The sequence below is a fragment of the Maylandia zebra genome, linkage group LG1 (genome assembly GCF_041146795.1).
Source record: "Maylandia zebra isolate NMK-2024a linkage group LG1, Mzebra_GT3a, whole genome shotgun sequence".
Lineage (NCBI taxonomy): Eukaryota > Metazoa > Chordata > Actinopteri > Cichliformes > Cichlidae > Maylandia > Maylandia zebra.
The window spans coordinates 10,567,920-10,588,929 of NC_135167.1; the positions used below are offsets into that span (position 1 = coordinate 10,567,920).

At 38.3% G+C, this 21,010-nt stretch overlaps 2 protein-coding genes across 3 annotated transcripts; both read right to left on the reverse strand.

Annotated features, from left to right (window-relative positions):
• Positions 1-116: 116 nt before the first annotated feature.
• Positions 117-7,447, reverse strand: dpep2 (dipeptidase 2). 2 transcript variants are annotated; one of them, XM_004539663.6, is made up of 11 exons: positions 7,310-7,447; positions 6,705-6,888; positions 6,484-6,610; positions 6,244-6,373; positions 4,750-4,900; positions 4,213-4,282; positions 3,388-3,564; positions 2,302-2,386; positions 2,150-2,225; positions 1,006-1,141; positions 117-896 (listed from the first exon to the last, which is right to left on the reverse strand). In XM_004539663.6, the coding sequence occupies exons 2-11, from the start codon at positions 6,869-6,871 to the stop codon at positions 693-695; spliced, it is 1,323 nt and encodes a 440-aa protein (XP_004539720.2). In that variant the 5' UTR covers positions 6,872-6,888; positions 7,310-7,447; the 3' UTR covers positions 117-692. The 2 variants fall into 2 exon arrangements, with proteins under 2 accessions (XP_004539720.2, XP_004539721.1); XM_004539664.6 differs by having other exon boundaries at positions 6,705-6,852; positions 7,310-7,420.
• A 9,078-nt stretch (positions 7,448-16,525) lies between these two features.
• On the reverse strand, positions 16,526-18,888 carry LOC101470544 (ribonuclease P protein subunit p25-like). The gene has a single exon (XM_004539660.3). The coding sequence runs from the start codon at positions 18,003-18,005 to the stop codon at positions 17,175-17,177; it is 831 nt and encodes a 276-aa protein (XP_004539717.1). The 5' UTR covers positions 18,006-18,888; the 3' UTR covers positions 16,526-17,174.
• Positions 18,889-21,010: the final 2,122 nt, after the last annotated feature.

Sequence of the window (21,010 nt, forward strand, 5' to 3'; positions counted from 1 at the left end):
GTCGTATTTTATTTCATTCATAACTGTAGGTTTTTAAGAAGCAATAAAACTACCAAGTCAAATCCTATGATTACACGAAGATCAACATCACCACCTCAAGTGAGCACACCAAAGCAGATATTTATCAAATTTATTGCCATTGGGTTGTGAGCAACAAGGCTACATGAATGACGTAAAACCATAATATTGTCTTATGCTATGAGAGTAAATAGAACAAATATTTGCTTTGAAACTGATATTCTGTACAACTTTGTTAAAGTGCTTGAAGCATTATAAACTTAAGTAGACAACCTCAGCTTCTAAGCTGTTTCCTAGTCAATCCTAGATACAAAGTATAATCTCTAAAGTTATATTTATCAAGTTTATCATTCTATTATATTTTGTAATCTTCTATGGACATCATGAAAAAAATGTTCTGCCAACTAAATAACAAAATAAATAGTGAATTAAAAAAAAAAAAAAAAAAGATAAAACCAAGAGGTCTCTTTCAGACATCTTCTGAATTTTTAATTAATTTATTAACGTATGTACAGGAGTTTGCATTTTAATTATAGCAAAAATGAGGTTAGACATTAAAGTCATTAAATTCCTCCTAATCTCCACTGATGTGCAGCACTGTGACACTCCTTTCTGTGTACTCCTTTCTATACAACTTCAAAAGAATGATACGGCTGAACTGAGATTGTTAATATTCATTCAATCAAAAATATTCTGGAAAGCACCAGAACTGTGGCAAGGATTAACAGACCAGGTAATCCACCTTCTGCTCCAGAGGACTGATCTGAGGGCAGGCTTCTTGGGTCTGGACGTCTAAGGACTAGCCTGCATGGGTTGTGTGCCTCTTCAAATGGAATCTGGACCTCACTTGGTAGATTTGAACTCAACTGATCACGGACCTTGGTGAAAATAAAGGAAGGAAATAAGAGTATGCCAACATATAAAATACTTAAACTCATGAATCTTTCACCATCTATTCTTGTTATATAAATGTATTCTCTCGCTCACCCTCTCAACCTGTTCAAACACACGCAAGAAGTTACGTCGAAGGACACCAGCCAGCTCATTCTCAGTCCAGTTTCTTCTCAGCAGTTCCTGGATTAGGGCTGGGTATTTTGAGACATCCTCTAACCCATGAGGGAAGCTTTTAACCAAAATGAAAACAAAATTACTCTCAAATTATTGTTTTTAGGCGAACCATTGTAGAAACAGATCCCTCATTCTGAAAATTATGGTGTTGCTAAATACATTTAGTTTCATACCTTTGACACGTGGAATTACAAAAGTAAACACAGAAACATGATTTGTTTTATTCTCAGTTCTAATAAGATTTTGGGCTGAAGAATTCTGCAAGAAGAGCCTTGGCATCGACTCTCCAAGTCAATGGGTCAGGAAGAATTTTAACCTTTATTAAATTCCTTTATTTAAAGTTTGCTGTAACAGGCTGGAACAAAAGCTCCAAAAGGCAATGAAGAAATTTGGTCACTGTTAAAGACATGGGGTATGATTCATGGCATTTTTATATTAATTGCAGTATTCAATAATGAGCTTTGTTTTCTTTTTTCTTTTGTTTCATCACAAAACTACCTGATACTGATTGTTTAAGACAATTCCGTTTAAGAGGACTTTGCGCACTTTGCACCCAGCAGCACAACAGAGTCACTGCATCCTCTCACTGTAGGGGTTAAAAGTTCTGATTCTGATTTTCCTTAAATTTGTCACCCCTCTGTATGCATAGCAATAACCTAATATCCACCATCTTGCAGAAAATCTACCGCAGCATAGCAGCCTCCATTTATGCCTATTAGAGGTATAAAGTTATTGATTTTTAACCCACTTCAGTCTGTTGACAACTGGACAGCTAAATTGCTGATATGACAAGCAAACAAAAACCACACAATTGATTTGGCTCAACAACGGCCTTTGAAATAATCTGTCTGGAGAGTGCCTCAGACAAGCGTGTTGCCTATTAGTATTAGCTTTGTTTTGTCTCAAAAGCTTTTCATTCATCATGACTATAGAATATAAAGAAGATTTAAGGTAACTTGCATGGATTTTCTGTTTGCAACATTTACCACAACAATTACAAACAAACAGTTACCTCTTTAGCTAATAATTTGTGTTATCTGGTTATTGCAAATTGATTTCTTACCTTGTAGCACCTTCATAATCCCCTCCAATTCCTATTGATTCAGCTCCAATCAATTTCTTAATGTAATCAAAATGGTCTGTAAAAATAGTGGAATAATGTATAAACTGAGATATAAGAAATACAAACACATCCATTCCAGATGGACAGCTCACCAGCCACATGAGAGATGTTAGCCTCATCTATGCAGGAAACAAATGTGTTGTGGAGATTCACCATGATCAACCCTTGGTTCTTTTTCTGAAACAAAAACACACAGGGCCATTACCAGGCGTGGAGAAAAGGGTTAAATGCCACCAAACAGACTAAAATAATCTATGCATGTGTACACTCTACAGAAAAGTTATTGTTTAATCATTTCATTTGCATATAGTGTAAATTATTATGTCTGGCATATCGAGATGCCACTCAGATCCCAAAAAGAAAAACAATAAGACTAGAAGTCAAGAGGGTTTTAGAACTGTTTTATCTAGTTCTTCCTGTTCAAATGATGATTTACTGAGCTTATGTGTATGAGTAATCACACAGAAAAAAAAAACACGTGGAAATATCAAATTCGTGGCTATGATAAAATGTAAGTATTGATACTATTTATTTTTCAACTTGATTAATAAATAGAAGAAAAGAATATTCTCAGTTTAAAAATAAAGAGCCTGAAATTACCCCGACACTGTTGACAGTAGGCTTACACACAGCTTGAATTCTTGATCATCAGCCTGTCATTAACCACTATAAGCATTTTTTTTTTAAAGTAGAGGGAGGAAAATGACTATCATTGTTAGGGTAAACAATCTGATATTCTCATTAATAGGTCCTCACTATAGTACTTTTATTTCATCCTGTGAGATCACGTTCTGGTTCCTGTCTGTGTATGCAAGTAAAGGGGAAATGGCAAGAGCTAAAGATGGCTGAGGAAATCATGGAGAACACAGAACGACATAAAGACAGAAGAAATGCATTAAGTTGATTGTGCAAATAAAGCCTTAGGATTGAAATCAATAACTCTTAGTGGGTGAAAACTGAATAATTTCTAATGGTGGAAATCTGTTCATAAATGTTTTATGCTGTTGATACACAAAAAGCCTAACCATTACAAAAATTGTCTGACAGTTTTTCTTCTTTAGATATACACATAAAGAGACACAATTAAAATGAGCCAGTCATCAATGTGACTGATCAGACAGTTGTTTAATCAAGCGGTTAAGAAGGCAAGCAACTACTTTTAAGGTTGTATTTCTCACCAGTTCAAGTAGCAGATTGTCAGGAACATTGCGGCTGTGGTTACATATGGAGTAGGAAGAGGAATGGCTAAAAATAACCGGAGCCTTAGAGTGACTCAGAACAGCAAAGGATGTGTTCCACGAGGTGTGGGAGAGGTCCACTATCATTCCGAGTCTGTTCATCTCCTCGACTACGACCTCAAAAACACAATTAAGAACATTTTGGTGGCATCAGGAAGGAAGTCATTTATTCAGAGGAGAGGATGTTGTTACATGTAAACTATTAGAAAACACTCATGCAGATAACAATCAAGAGTGTCCCTGCACTTTGCTGTTGAGACGGAGATCTGAATGGGAAAGGAGTAATAAAGATGTTTTCTATGTTTAAATAAGCTGCCTATAATATATTACCATATTCCAGTAATACACAAGGAGTTATTAAATGAGAAAAGTCCAGTTTGGGTTAACAGAGATTCTCTTTCCACAGCTTCCTATCAGGAGAAGATTTAGTATGCACAGTATTCCCAAATTCTAATAGTAATGAGGTTCATTTTATTCAGAAGGTTCTCAAGTTGCAATAACTATACAATCTCTATTAATGCAAACATAACAACAACAATAATGCATAGTAGTTTTATAATAGTTATAATAGTTACTTAGTTAATACAGTTTTATGTCAACAACTGAATTTCTCTTATTTCTTCAATACAGTATGGAAGGACTGATATGTTTTATGCTTTCTGAAAAAGGGTCAGGCAAAACTGGCATGCACGCTGACATACTACTCTGTGGAATGTGAGATAATGAAATACAGCTGTGGCTAATGTTACTGAAACTCAGAATTACCTTCCCAAAGGATGTCAGGCTGTTATTCTCCCTCTTATATACAGGGTAAAAAGTTGAGGATGATTCAGCCCTGCATAGAAACAATATATGTATTTTAATGTCACAAGTGCTGCAAATTATTCTTCTCCTGTTTGTAATTACTTAAAATTACTTTGGGTATCTGAAGGGAACTGCTTCAGATACCCACAGCTATAGTCAATGTGAGATATCTGAGAGAGGACATATATAGGTTAATTTGCATAAAAGAAAAGGATGTCGAGGTGAAAATGTAAATATGTTTCACCTTTCTATCTTTCCTATTCTATAAACAAATACTTCTTAGATTAAATGTAGCTCAGTAGTTCCTGCTTTAAAGTTGCTATGTAGCAATAGACCATTACAGAGCCAATGCTACGTATTTGATAAAATAGAAATTCTATTCAAAACCCAATTTATTGCTTAAATGATCATTTAAGAAAAGATCGAGATATGACTTTTTAAATACAAAGTACTAGATATACTGTAAAATATATGCTGTATAAAGTCTTTTCCTATTACCAGGGTGTATTACAAGAATGCGTGAGACCCATGGAGCGGACTCCAAGCTGGTAAAACATCCGCAGGGCAGGAAGGCTGCTGTCAATAGAGTGGCCTCCTTCGATACTTATTAAACAGGCTATCTTACCCTTGTCCTTAGAATCTTTTAGCTCTGCAATGACAGGCCCACATACAAAGCACATAAACACATAATTGGACATCATTACCTTCAGTTATCAGTTCTACTTTTCATCTGGTTACAGAAATGCAAGCTAACGTAACCATCATATTTTAGAAAAACAAACAAACAAACAAGATACATTTCAAAACAGTAATCTAGTAACCTAAAAACATTAAGGAAATGACCTCTAGTTTCAAAATTTCTTGAGAAAGTAGTTAGTAGGAAATTCTTATCTGATTTATTCCAATCTGGCTTTAGAAAAACATCACATTACAGAAATCACTTTATGACATTTTAATGAGTGTGGACCCTGGAAATTTTACAGTTCATATTACCTCATCCTTCTCTTCAACAGACTCAGAAATGAGCTTGGGTTAGGTGGAACTGCACCCAAATAGTTCTAATCCAATCAAACAGAGTATTTAGAATCACTGTGGTTAATTTTAGCTCATCGAGTTTCTCCCACGACTCAGTCCAAGGGCCTATTTTGTTTAGTTTACATTTGTTACCACTTGGCTATGTAATTTGTAATTATACACAAGCATCTGACCATTGTTATGTCAATGGCTGCCAGTTAGAATGAGTCATTTAATCCTGGAGAACACAAAAATCTAGACTTCATTCATTCCTATTTTACTGGCATTAAGGATGGGATAAAATTAAAGTTCTTGTTCTTCTTATTGGTCCTGATGATTATTCTTATAGTCGCCCTGCTGACCTTGAACAATGACTCACTGACCTAAAATCATCTGCTGGAGGTTTAGGGGAGTATTTCTGATCAACAACTTAATTTCAAACAGCATATCAAAAGTCCAGACTAGTCTTGTGTTGTGAAATATTTGTTGCATAACTCAGACCAGTACTTATGAATAATATAACGGCATACCTTATATCTGCACCCTCATTTCCCCCTGATTAGATTACTGCAACTCACTGTTTACATGCCTAAAAGTTTGGAGGAGTGAACCATCTATAAAACACAGCAGCAGTACTACTCACCAACACTTGGTGAGATGAACATGCCATTCCAGTCCTTGCAGATTTACACTAGCTTCACTACAGAGTTCAATTTAAGATTTCCACTGATTACTTTTAAATCACTTCACAGTGAAGCTGCACTTTCTATTTTAGAAGTCCTAACGTCTAATAGATCAGAGAATCGATTACTTCTACATGTTCCACAGTCCAAGCTTAAAACCAAGGGGTTTTCATGCATTTTGAATAGTTTTTAAACCAATGTTTTGTGTAAATACTGCGAAACACCTTATAACTTTGGTTTAGAAATGTGCCATAGAAATATAGTTAATTATTATTATTAAGAAAGTATACAATACCCTGGACAGATGTGACCAGTTCAAACTCCTGGTACTCAGTGCACATACGTCTCACCACATCTATTTGTTCCAGAGTAAGCCTCACAGCATCCTTCTGCTGAGCACCACACAGTACGTAGACAGCAAACATCTGATACAACATATCACAGAACATTAGACACATTTTACTAACCAATAAATCTCAGATGTAGATGGATTTTTTTCCAGATTGCGCTGTGAACACTTGTGAAATTGCAATACCTGTGTCTGCACATGCCCTGCTTTGAAACGGGATATGTCTGTGGATACTTTGGAGAGGTTACGGAGGTCAACTTGGCTTAGGTAGTTGTTGTGACGAATCCTCAACTGGAGAGCGAGGTCATTGTGACTGACAGAGAGATGGGATAGTGGGTGATACAAAATTGAGGGACATTTTAATTTATGATAATTTATGTATCTTGTATGTATGAAGCACACTTTACCCATCAATCAGTGGATATGTGGACATCAATTCATCTACGTCAGAGCATCCACATATTTTGGCACACAGAGAGAAAACCACCAGAGCTTCGATAAACTGCATCCAGAAGCTGTGTGAAGCATGTTTTTCACTTTTCCAAGAAGGCATATCTGAACACAGAACACGCATCAACGCGTTACAGTTATCTGATAAGGCAAAGAAGAATAACATGTGAATGATCAACACGTGCACACAAAGAATATTTTGGATCTGTAATTTATTTTGAAAGGATCACAGCGCAGCTTGGATTGTTACAGAAATATTATAGCGGCACTTTTAAATATCGTCGCAATAAACTTCCTGCTTTTTATCGAATGTATGAGTTCTGGAATACATTAAACTGCAACTCCGATAAATATAATAAGTATTTTGGGATCGTCTGTTTTTTTTTTAAATTGAAACTTAAGTCCACATTAAAATAGCATATAAAAACAACGTACCATTTAAGCGTGCTTGAAAGTGGAATAATGAAAAAGGTAATTGCTCGGGATAATTAGTGCATGCTCATAATGAACCATTTGTAACTATAGACAGCGCGGAACAGCAAAATTTAAACAATATACTTACCAGCCAGGTCGCTGAAAAATGAGCCGTATGGCCACTTTGTTTAGCAACTGTGCACACACTGTACCAACTTTCCAGCTCTCCGCCCCACACAAACGTAGAGCAAACCTTTACAAAACTGGAGAGCTGCCTGTGTGGTGCATTCATGTGCTATCGGAAAATTGCTAATTCATATAAATTATTTATCGCTTGATGTTGTAGAAGAACTGCATTTTGCAGGACCGGGTTCTACAAGGACCTTAATCATGCTTTTCTTCGTTCTGTCGCTTCTCTTTTGACTTATAGCAGCTTCCAAATTTGGTAGTGGTAAAGCCTGCTATCAACGGGTAAGCAAAACAAACAAATAAATGAAGATGTGAGGGAAAAACTACAAAAACTGTATTTCACATTTTTTACGTATTCTATACTGTTGTATCTGTAGGTTCCATAACTAGTATGTGGCGTTTTAAGTATACATTTATTTGCTAAACTGCGTCGCCTTATTTGGAAATACAAATTGACGACTGCGAATTGAAAGCATGATAAAACCTGAACATTTGAAGTTGCCATCTGCTGGCCAGATAGTAAATCACATTGTTAATGACCCATGTGTTTGATTTAGCAAAGAATTTACGTTGGTTGGAGAGGGTAGTCGACTTTTTGACCAGATTGTTTAACACTATCCAGGTCAGTAAGAAACTTAAGGAAGGCAAAAGAAGTGTACCGTGTATGTGCAGAGCTGTAGTAACCACAGAGGGATAAAGTTGAATTAAGCTGCATTAAGAAGAGAGGTGACAATTAGCGAACAGTTTAGTTTCATGCCGAGAGACTGCCAGTTGCGATGATTGCTTTGAGGGTGTTGATGGAGAAGTATTGAGAAGGTCAGAAGGAGCTGCAGTGTGTATTTTGAGGATGTGACGAAACAGATCATAGAGTGCCAAGAAACTAACGTGAGGGTGGTGCAAGACATGCATGAGGACAGCGAGACAGTGGTGAGGTGTGCGATAGGAGACTGATGGATTACAACGGGGATCGGCTCTGAATCCGTTGTTCTTTGCAATGATGATAAGTAGGATGACAGATGATGATGCTGTCAGGCAGGAGTCTCTGTGGACTATGATGTTTGATCACAACATTGTGATCTGTAGTGACATTAGGTAGCAGATGAAAGAGAACCTGGAGAGGTGGAGGTATACTCTTTAGAAAAGAAGAAAACAGTCAGTACAAGTAAAGCAACATACCACGTGTGCAAATGAAAGGGGAACAGGTGTAACAGTGAAGATGCAAAGTGTAGAGATAGTGAATGTGGACAAGTTTAAATAGCCAAAGCGATGGACAGTACACATGAGTGATGAAGAAGAGAGTGCACACAGGTTGGAGCAGGTGAGTATCAGGGGTGAAAGGAATAGCACATAGTGAGGCCTGCTGTTATGTATGGATTGGAGATGGTGGAACTGAAGAAAAGAGTTGGAGGTTTGGAAAAGTTGAAGTTTAGGTTTTTGCCGGGGGTGACCAGGACGGACAGAATTAGAAATTAGTTTATCAGATGGACAACTCAGGCTGTTTAAGATGGTTTGAACACGTGCAGAGGAGGGATAGCAGATATACTGGACTGGAATATGTAGATGTCAGGCAAGAGGAAATGAGGAAGATCGCAGAGAAGATTCGTGGATATAGTGAAAGAGGACATGCAGACAGAGGAGGATGCTAGAGATGGGATGAGATGGAGACAAATGTGCTAAACCCTAATGGAAGCAGCCAGAAGAAGATCTGTTGTTGAGACAAGCCTGTTGCTAGGAGAGGGGAAAAGAACAAAAACCTGACCCCATGGTCACCATCGAGTTTAGCTAAGTTACGGCAGTAGTGGTTAAAAGTTACATCGTTTCTGATCAGCTGACAAAATATTTTAGTAAGTGAATTTAAAAGATTTGTTAAAAAAAAGGGGGGGGGGGGGGGTTTGGTGGTAAATAAAACTAAAAGTACTTCATTTGGTGACAAGAGGATATTAGTAACAGGCCTATTTCATAACAGACATCCTCACAATTGTAGAAGGAAAATGACAGCATCTTTAATCACATTACCTGTGGTGAGTGAGGCATCATCAAGACTGAAAACTAAAACTTAAAACACCAAGACTGAAATGAGTCTTGGTGTTTTAAATAAAAATAATAAAATAATTCATTTTATTATTTGGGACTACAGATGCTCACATTTTCTACTGTGGCTTGTGATTTGTAAATTTGTAAGAAGTTTCAGGCTTTGCAGTGTTACGACAACTGATACCAAATTGTGCTTTCAGGAAGCTGGATGATTTTTCACGCTCACAGAGAGACAGTGACTATTTGCAACACAAATTTGCAGTTTTGCATTAAAGCACCACCACAAAAACTCAAAGTAAGAACCCATTTATATAAAACAGTAATCATATGTTTACTATTTATACAATAATGAGGGTCCTGGGATGATATTCAGGGCCTGAACCGATTGTAGAAATTTGGCTCTTTACTTTTGAGAGGAAAACTCATTTTAGAGTAGTCTAGTGGAGAAATTGTGATACATTTTCAGTTTACTTTTTTTGCGTTAACTTGGTTTACTCTGGAGATATGACACCTCTTCCTGTTTTGTACCAGTGGTGTGCATACTTTGTGTGCTACTGATACAGAGCTATGTAGATTGTGAGTTATGTGGCGCAAGTATGTGTCACACACAGATAAATAGATAATGCTTGACATTTAATCTGTTTCTATGCAGTTGTTTTATTAAAATTGTAATTTCTGAATTAGTTCAACCATAAATGAAAACACTAAAGTTGCTCAAATTTGTGCAGTTGCAGTGAACTTACGACCTAAACTCAGTGGATGGCCTACTCTTCTTCAGATTTGAATAAGAAGATATCCAGGGGAAATTTCTGTTTTGCTTTCATTATTATTATTACTATTATTATTGTTATTTTTTTATTCCTTCTCTAATTTAACATATCCAAACATATATCTAATTGAAAAGCTCTCTGAGCTCTGCTTCATTATTGTTAACAGGCACCAGAATAAGGAAAAGGAAGGCGATAACACAATGTGTGTGTGTGTGTGTGTGTGCGTGCGTGCGTGCGTGCGTGCGTGCGTGCGTGCGTGCGTGTGTGTGTGTGTGTGTGTGTGTGTGTGTGTGAAAACTTCCATTATAATATCACTGAAACATGAAAAAACACTGGCTGCTTTTTCTACATTTAGTGAAAATTATAATGAAGCTGTTTTGGCTACATTTCATTTTCTGTAAGGTACAATGTCTCCTTTTGAAACTGTTCTACATACATGTACTTACACTTTTCTGTATTAAATGTCTGATTACTGAAGAAAGAAAAAGTAAAAACAGCCTGATCATCAAAACCAGCTGGCTGGGGACCATCAAACATTTGTGCCCAGGTCTGTCTACATGGTATGTTTTCATCTGTAAACATGAAAGCTCAATTTGTGCTTAGGAGTCTTTGTCTTGATGCTTTAGGCATGTGTGCAAGACATCACTTTTTAAAACTATGGGCTGTTTACCAATTTATATACAAATTATGATTTAAAAATAATAATAAAAATTAACAATAATAATAATAATAATTATTATTATTATATTTTGTAAGTTTATCTATTTATGCTAAAAAACACTGCATAATGTACAGTTACCATACAATCTGAACCTCACCATAAAAGGTGAAGTTCAGATTACAAGCCCTGCTTTGTAATGCTTTTTTACTTGGAATGTGCTTGCACTTAATGAACCTGAGTTGAATTGTGCAAATGTGAATTAGTCTGGTGTTGATGGGGAGCATCAGGGCACCACAAATGAATTTCAATTAATTTCAGTGGGAACATGCAAAGCCTGATTTTGTGGTCCACCCACTGATATTTGGCCTTGTAGTCTGTAATGAGTAGAGTGATTCGGCTCTGATTGGAGCACCCCACTGTTGCAATGGAGTAATCACAACCGTGTTGATATTACTCTACCAATCCTCCCACTGCGCAGAGTGGACCCCCAGCTGACACTGTTTGAATTCAAATAACCAAATCATTTAGTCATATTGTCAACCTTGCTGTGGAATGTGATTGGCAAAATAACTGATGAAATCCTGTTAAAACCTTATAGTGTGTGTTCACAGTTTGATGACGGAGCTTAAGCCAAATCCTTTTAATTAGCATGCGGATTCCTGCATGTGTTTTATTTTATGACATTGAAAGCATGAGTGCAAGGGTTGGGCTACATTTAGGTTAGTCATGTCAGAAAATAGATTTTCTGAATAATTATACTCATCTTCTGTGGAGATGGAGTCACGGAAAAACATTTTGATCTTGAGGGAAAAAATGTATAGTGACAAAATGACAGTTATGTGTCATTTTTATATTTATATATCTCTGATCACCACAAATATATGTTGTGAACCCTCTTTTGCTATTGATTTCTCACATTTCTGAAAGGCAATTCTGTGTGTCAAATGCAATCTTTTAAAAAAAAAGCTTCTGAAAGTCATGTAACAAGGTGATCACTCTTTTAATTTATGTAGCAATGTATTGAAAATCATTATTGAGGCATTTGTTTTATTCCTGCATTATTCATTTGACTGGTTAGACTTGAGTTTTATAGCAGACATGTTAAATGTTTTTCTGTGTTGTGGTTCACTTGAATTCAATTTATGTTTATTTATATAGATCCAAATTACAACAACAGTTGCTTCATAGTGTTTTATACAGTAAGGTAAAGGCCCTACTGTAATGTGGAGAAAATTCATTAACGTCAATAATCAAATTATTTCCTATGAGAAAGACTTTACAAAGGTAGGAAAGAAGAATCCTTAGGCTGCCCCTCCCTGAACCATTCTCTTGGAATAACAGCCATCTGCCATGATGAGTTGAGGGGTGATAAGAGCAGTTTCCATCAATTCCAAAGAAAAAATAAACGAAATAAAACAGAAACATACAAAACAAAGAATACTAACTAAAATTGTGTGAAATGCAACGTAGTATGTACTCAGTAAGCTGTGCAGTCACTGTAATATCATGTCATGTTGTGATATTAGAAATCAATGGCAGTGCAAGTTAAATTGGTGTCAAACAGAGATTCCAACAACCAAAATATTTTCAGCCCAACACAGAGGAAAAAAGCCATCTAAGGATTTGTGTTGAATTTCATTATTCCTCTGTGAATTTAAAAAAAAAAAGATGTTGAAAAAGACACCGTAGCAGTCTAATTATACTACATTTTCACTTTATTTTGTGCCCGCATTATCCTGGTCTTTTCTTTTTCCTTTTTGGTCTTTTAAGAAAACTTCTTCTTTTCTCACACAGGAAATCATGATTTAGTTTCACAGTTAAATGCAGCCAGACAGTGCTAAGAATTATGAATTGTATGTTTTCATCTCTACACATAGGCAGTATTTTTGAGCAGTTCATTCGCAATATTAACTGCAGTCCTGCATCTTCAACAGATTGCACATGTGCACAGTTGAGATCAAAAGGTGAAGCCTGGAAAAATTTAAAGGGTCTTACTGTTTCCAGCTTACCATTAGGGTTTATTTCCTTCTTCTATCTTCTTCTGAGCATTACTGGAAAAGTACAAAGCTAATGTTGTTTGTTTTTTCCCCCTGTAATTCACAGATATCGGTCCCTGAGCCTAGCCTCTTTGTTCCTCATCAAGGCCTTTCAGAAAAGATACGGGGCATAATGTGTTACCATGAAACCTCATTTATTCAAATTCTTTAATCTAATTGAGTCCTCTCATTATCGCATAGAGGAAGAAATGAGGATAAAAGGGTGAAATGTTGTTGTCTCTGAGAAAAGGCAAGACTTTAACATACCAGCCTTGAGATTGCCATTAAATGATCCAAAAAATAGCATAGCCCAGAGCTCCCATTTGCTTGTTGTAAATGCTTTGTTATATTCTTAAAACTGTATTATAGATAATAAGCTCGTCAGATAATGGTGTTGTATTCTGTGGCCATTTAGCTTTGTTGTGGAAATCATCTAGTGCACTGGGCCAGTTATGTCTGTCAGATACATCAATAATAGTGCTCTTGAGCAAGTTGTTTTTCTGCGGTTGACTTGAAACTTACTTCTCCACTAGAGGGCAGCAGCCATTAGTTGATTTTTTTTTTCATATTTCTAAACCTATCTCTCATATAGGAAAATTATTTGAATACCAGTGTAATGTATATCACTTACAGCTGCATGTTAGTTATGGAATACAGCAAAAAGAGCTCCAGAAAATCCTCAATTTTCCCAGATTTTCAAACTTAAAATCTTTGACTTTGTCAAATTTTCCTCTAACAAAGTCTAAAAGCAAACTCTGAGTGATTGTTTTAGTTGTCGGGTATTTAAAAAAAAAAATCAGTTTAAATACATTTAAATACACCAAGCCTTCATCTTCAGTCGCAGCTTTTGAAAAAATGTTGAAGACGTCTTGGTCTTCAAACTTCTCATTTCTTTTGCCCTGGATTCTGGCAGCCCTGTAGTCAGTGTTCATTATCTGCTCTTACAGCTTTGACTTCAGCACAGCAATTACATCCTCAGCTGCACTGATTAATCCAACATGGAGGCATTTCACAAAATGGTTTTGAAAAGACATTTCCAGACACTTACCAGGGAGTAGCTGTGGCACAGCTTGTTTATGCAGATAGACCACAGCCAGTCAATTGGCAATAAGATGTTTTCAATGACTGCTTAAGTGTTCTCTTAACCTCTAGTGTACACTGTGCAGAAAACAATAGACTGTCTGGAAAATGATTAATTTAATCTGCTTTAGCCCTGACATATAGTTGAGGTGCCTGATGTCATTTTTGGGTAATGTATGTTTCTCTATTGTTCAACATATTCCCTCTTTGGCCATTCATTAATATGTCTCCAGCGCTCTCTGCTTAACTGCTTAACCTTCCATTCTTTCCTAGCAATCACATAATCAATCACTGGCCCATTACTTGACAAGGCAGACAAAGAGAGTGTATGAGTGAGAAAAACCTTTTGGCCTGTCTCAACAAGCAAGAGGAATGTCGACTTCAGAGGGCTAACACAAGCAGAAAACATAGGCCCAGTAAATATTCAATTTAAAGGATTCCCAGATAAGGCGAGTTGAAAAATTGAGGCAGCACCCATTCTTCTAGATAAGAGAAGACGGAGCCATCTGGAGGCTGGGAGATAGCGAACTCCCACGCCATCCCAGAGACCTCACTCTCATCTGCTGCAGCGGCAGAGAAGGGGAAAAAAATGGAGTGCCAACACTTTCATTATGTTAACTTCAAAATGAATTTATTCACATTCAGTGCATGTAGTCATTGGCTTTGGCAAGAAGGAGGTTACTGTTGTGTCCACCATAACAGAAAACTGTAATCAGCCTTAAAGTAATGCTTTCCTTTGTCATTTATGATTGAAGTATGTAGTGAGTATTTAATGAATTGTTCACAGAAGAACATTCTGACCTTCAGAAAAAACGAGAATGCAATATATATACGTAACATATATACGTAATACGTAATATATATGTATGCGGTGCGTGTGCATCCGTGTATGATGTGTGTGTGTGTGGCGCATTAACTAAACGAACAGAATTTAAGCCTAGGCCTGTATTTCCTCCAAATTCACCTTGACTGCATGCTTGAAAACCACCAGCTAAACATTACTGGCAAAACAGACTCTCAGCTTGTGAATAACCTTGTCCACATTCCTGTAATGCACTTTGTTGACTCCTTCACCATACTATTTCATGCCAGCCTCATTGGATTTAGCGCTGGGATGATGCTTTTGTCAGGATGTTTTATCTGTTCTCTCAGTCAGGTACGCTTTGCCATTATCCCTAATTACCCCCACTGCATTTCACACTTGGCCCAGAATTCTTAGTGCTTAATAACAGATGCGGGTCGATTTGAAATGTACTTATAGTGGCATTATCTGTTCAACCTGGATCGTAGACTGACTGTCCCATAGGCTCTTGGATGAAAGCTGTTAACTCTGTGATAACAATGACCTGGAATGATAACCTTCCTGCAGTCTTGAGGACACACAGTTTGCTACATATGTCCTGTATTGCAGTCACAGCATTTTGTATTCAACCTTGGGTGCTCTGCTGTGCTCTGATTCATTTAATGGGATCGAGAGGGAGGTTAATCACTATGTCCGTCATAGACTGTTAAAGTGCTATATGAAATACTAGCATTTTTCTTTCTTTGTCCAGTGAGTTCGAAAGCAAATGCCGTAGACCTGACTATACCTTTTTTTCTCCTCCTAAAATCTGCTAACAATGCCCCCCTCCAATTAGGAGTCACTTTGATTAATATACTTTAGGGGGTCGACATTTGCATTTGCAGATTTTCATTAAGATCGGCATTAAGACAAGGTTCCACTTATCTAAGTTATTATGCGTGGAACATATGGGTGATTAAATGGAAAAGGTCTTAAGTATTTGGATTGATTAATTCACCGGAAGGTTTATTTTGTTTGTGTTGCTCAGAACAACTTTTAAAGAAATTTTTAATCCATAAAATTCATTACATATGCCCTCAGTTGTTGTTTTTTCCTACTGCTGTGGAGTCTGCAGAGGGTAGAATTTTGATCCAAGCACCAAAAGCGTCTGCAGCATCCAGTTAAGCTTTCGCAATTACTTAGAGGTACTGCTTTTGCAACTAAAATGGTATCTAAATGGCGTGAAAATGCAGGGAGGCAATGCATTTAGAAAATGGAAAAAGTATACAGCCATTTTATTTGCTGTCTGTCAACTCCAAGTGCATAGCGTTACTTTGAAAACTTAGCTCCTTTTATACCATATTTTATAGCATATTATTTTGCTTATGAAATGTAAGAATATACCCGAAGAGCTAGACTACAATTGATATAGTGGGTGGCTAGGCCTATAGGCTGAAACAGGAAGGAGAGCAGCTAGTTGGTTTGATTTAATATTTTGCAGGAACAGTGTAGTGTGAAGCTCTGTCAAACCTAGTTTTAATCCTTTTCTCCACTGTGTTGTGTGATGTTATATTGCTATCTTAATGATAATCTGTGCCTGTATTTCTGCCCTAGGCATTTCTGTCAGGCTGGGTTGGTTTAGGACTGCGCCTTATCAACAGCTTTGTCATTAAATCAGCTTTTTCTACAGACAAATTTCACTGCTGTTATTCTTATCAAAAGAACAGCGCACTGTGATTTTCTGTTCAATCGCAGCTTTGCAAATTCAATGATGTTTGAGTAAGAAAGATGAAATACAAATGAAAAATCCCACTGAAAAAAAGCATTTATTTAATTTTGTTTTCATGAGATTTAATACTCAGACAAATAAAATGTGTATGCTGTGCATTTGTCATGTCACCAGTGGCTTTGGTTGTGTGTGTGTGTGTGTGTGTGTGTGTGTGTGCACATGTGCGTTTGCGTACGTGTGTGTGTCTACTCGGATCTACGTTTTATATTCCGAAAGGTTAAATTTAAAAGCATGGGGAAAATGGTTGCCGAGATGACTGTAGCATAAGGCAAACAAATGATTTTATCCACAGGTTGTTAATAGTTTACTGAAAGCAGTAACCTAGAACCTATGAAATTCATGGCTTTTGTTAGTGTGAAATAGGATGTAATATTTTTTTCTAGATGTCATATATTAGCATGGTAGCACACATCATCAAAGTTTTCTGGATGTGAGAGACCATGTTGGACGTACCACAAAAGACGTCCTGTAAATGCTGTATGTCCAGAGGCAGCCTGTTAGGTCCCAGTCAAACTGACCTCTGGAGGATGGAATTGGTAGTCAGTTCTTCTGAGAAAGCACTGTTCTGTCTGAGTGGATGTTCTGATTGTCTCAGCATTGTGCTTGAGTGGAGTGCAGTGCCAAATGAACGCCTCTGATTCAATCCTCTCCACTGTGACACCAGTTGGGCCAGTCAGTGAGGAGGAAGGACTGAGGCTCCTTCCCCTAAACACACTCTCTTACAGTCAGGGAAACTGGTGTATTGCAAAGGTCCAAGGGATCTCTTGGATGCTGTCGCAGGTTCGGTACCCTCTCTTTCTTCCCACAATGCACTGAGAGTCTCTGGAGGCTGGTAGCCTGGTTCCTGGGGATCCAGAGGATCTTTGGAAAGAAGGATGCTGATGGAGGGCACAGTCCTGTGCACTGTCATCTCGGATGTCCCTCCTTCAGTACTCTCCCACACTTCTTTTACAACCTTATACCGGAGTTTGGTCAGCTGGTGCAAACAGCCCACTTTTCGTTTCATGATCTCGGCACAGGTGATGGTCTTTGTGACGGCACGACCTGACCCGGTAAAAACCACTTGTCTGAGCCCACCACCACTTGAATTTACCCCACTTACTCCCTTCTCTCCTTGCATCCGTGCCATGGCAAATCCCATTAAATTGCGAATCTTGCTTCCTTCCTTAACGCGCATCTCCAACACCCCAGAAGATAGCCCTGGGAAGGGACAGGGACTGTCCTCCTCAGTTCGGCACACTTTTTTGAATCCTTCTTGCCCTAATTTGAGTGCAGGAGGAGGGACTGGGAGTGGTGCTGGTTTCACTGGCCTAGAAACATTATTAACCCCACCTGGCTGTCCAGCATTGTTATAGGCTTGGCTTTGATAAACAGGGCACATGCTTGAAGTTACCCCATTCTCCATTTGGATTGGTCTGTTCAACTCCAGTCCTGGGTGGGGCTTCATGCCATCTCTGCTCAGGTACTGGTTCTGGCCACTGACCACTCCACACGCCGTAAACATTTGTGCAGTCCTCAGTGATCCACCGTAATGTTAGTCCAGGCACACACTTTTCCCACAGCTTAACATAATTTTCTTATGCACGTGGCACTTCTCTTTCTCTCTCCAGTGAACAGCTGTAAAGTTTCAAGACTTCATATTACCTCCTCCTCAAGAGCGCTATCAAAAAATTATTTAATGCTCTCCAAGACAGAGCTGCAGAAACAAGATAAATGTGTTGCTGGTAAATTAAGAGCAGTGCTGGGACCTTTAAAGATGTTCTTTAAAGAGCATCTAAATTTCATACCACAGACTGTTTGGAAAGTGCTCTGAAGATGAATAAAAAATCAATATATAAAGCTAAGTTATACACTTTCTTTAATTTGTAAGTATTTTATACGGTGGGTTATTTTCTTCTTGAATAGCAGTAAAAAATAAAATAGAGTTCTCTGTTGATTCTTCAGCAAAACTTTTCTAAAGAGAACCTGAAAGCTCAAATTAGGACTCCACCTTTTCTTTAGCGATCCAATCCAGCGCTGTTAATTTTGATGTGCTGGTCGTGTCACGTTCAACTCAAAATTGACATCTGGGGATGTCCATCTCTTAAGTTCCACGTCCTGTTTTGGACCTCTGGATGTTTTACTCCAGCTTGAGTAGGTCTGTGTCTCCTCTCCGTGTTCTCATTTTGACATCCACTGTAGATGAGGCCAGGGTTACACAGATGTCTGCAACTGGGGTGTCGTCCCTAGAGTTCTGTCTTGTCTTCAGTGATGCTCTGGGAAGTGTGTTCTGTTCCCCACAAAGAGACATAAGGGACAGAAGCTGCCTCACAAATGCTCACAGGAGGAGTGTCTGTGTGGCTGAGGGGGAGCATGAGGGAAAGGGGAGACAGCCCTCTTAAAGGCACAGGTCTTTTCATCTTTTAGACGAACACCCTCCCCTCCACAACTGAAGCCTGCCATCTGAGGAAAAAGAGAAGGGAGACGGCTACTGTGTCCCTTTAAAACCTAGAATGCAGATCCCCGGCAACTTTGTCAATCTCTTTAGAGGACGTTCCAGTGTTCAATGTACATGACTGATTAAACCTGAGTTCTGAAATAGAGACTCAGTCAACCTTTAAAAATGCATTTTCAGCTTCGAAACAATGAATTAAATTAGCTCTGTTATAATTGAAAACATCCTTCAAAGAGCTACTGAAAGTCAGCAGCATTAAATTGCACTGTACTTAGCCTTTATCCTATTAGATGTTTGTGACCATTACTATTTACATAATGCACCATTAATGGCTTCATTGCCGAGGCAATCAGGTCGTGCGGTAAGAATGCCTGTCTCTTAATGCATGGATTGTTATATTGTCGCAACCCTGGATAATCCTTGCGATCAAGGACACAAAGATCGCAAAATGCATAGAAGCATGACTTTTATCTTCAGAGTGCTGTATTAATGATAACTGTCTTCATTACTCTCTACTATATGTCGAGGTGAGGTGATGGACCCGACAGGTGAGGAAATAAGCATCTTAATGGGCTTTTTATCACCAGTGGAGGGCGCTGGCCTGCTCGCTTCCACTAAGTCAAGCCCAGACATCTGTAGTATAGCCCTGTTCAGCCCAGTCTACCGGTCGACAGGTGGATTTGTTTTCGTGTGTGACTGACAGATGAAAAAATAGGTGAAGACAGCCCACTGAGGCTGAACCTATGAGGCAGAGAGAGAGCCAGACAAGTCCTAACTACTTTCAGCTCAGTGTATTCCATGGTGCACAGTAGTACACAGGCAGTATAAACTCACTGCGACTCACACAGGCTTTATGGTGAGGCTAATTCACAATGGCATGTGTATTATATTAGATCCCTATGGTAATCAAGGAAAAAATAAGGAACAACCAACCCCCACCCCCTCACCACCACCTCCACTACCACCACCACCACACCCCCCAATCCAACTTCAAAGTATCTTCTATTACATGGATATGAATCGTCACTGAAGTATCAATAGTTTGATTGTATCCATGGAATTAGATTATTGACTTTAAAAAATCCCACAAGGTGGTAGAGCTGTTTATCTTTGTAACCATTCCAGACAATGCAGGAGGCACGGTAGCAAATATCTTTCTTGCCTTTTTTGTAACCTAAAAAAAAAAAAAAGATGGGAGAAAGGGAAGACAGAGGGAGGAGGGAGGGTCTGTAGCGCTCACCACCAAAGTGATCATTCTGTTGTTTGGGAGAAATTACCCTCATCAGTCATACAGAGATGCACAGCTGCCTAAGGGGATCTGGTAATGTTACTGCATAATAAACTGTGTTTGTGTGTGTGCGCACATGTCCATGTTCAGTGAAAATGAGACGAGGCACGAAAGAAATGCAAGAGGGCATGGGGTAAAAGAAGTCTGATTTAACCACAGAGAGGTTAAAATTGATGATAAAAGCAGCTCTATAATCATCCCTCCTTACTACACGTTGTTGGCATATCATTTATTGCTTCTCAGTTTAGCTATAGGAACCCATTTTCTGGTGGGAATGTGATAGATTAAGCAACTCAGCTTCTGAGTAAAAAGGCAGGGTTCTGAGTAGTGTCTTCAGACACATATTAAAAACATTTTCGTCTCCATCGAAGAAAAAAAACCCCCTCTTCTCTGGATGCCTAAATAAAACCATCAGAGCTTTGCAAAAGTGTTGTGTATTGACCTTTTTGAGCAGAGCATTTTTCCTTTAAGTGGCTTCATTTAATGATGGGTAGAGGCGATGTTCATGCTTGGTCACTCACTCCTTCACACCTCCTCCACAGAGCTGGCCTCTGCCCCTGTAGCTCTCCAAGCACTTACTCCTCACTTTATGTGACCTTGGCTGGCATCTGTGACAGTCCAGGAATTCTCCCCTGCACTCTATCCTCCCTGTCTTCGTTTGAACAACCACCCTCAGCTTTTTCTCCTGACCAACAGAATTTAAGTAAAGATAAACAAAGACTGTGACAAATGGTAGTGATTCTCCCACTTTCTATGTACTTCAGGTGTCGAAGTCGGTTGCTGTTAC

Coding starts and splice junctions, on each gene's coding strand:
- dpep2 (XM_004539663.6), bottom strand. CDS start 6,871: ATGCGTGTTCTGTGTTCAGATATGCCTTCTTGGAAAAGTGAAAAACAT. Junction 3,565..4,212: donor GCCTGACATCCTTTGGGAAG/GTAATTCTGAGT, acceptor TGTGTTTTTGAG/GTCGTAGTCGAGGAGATGAA. Junction 2,387..3,387: donor ACAATCTGCTACTTGAACTG/GTGAGAAATACA, acceptor TTTTTGTTTCAG/AAAAAGAACCAAGGGTTGAT.
- LOC101470544 (XM_004539660.3), bottom strand. CDS start 18,005: ATGTTTACGGCGTGTGGAGTGGTCAGTGGCCAGAACCAGTACCTGAGC.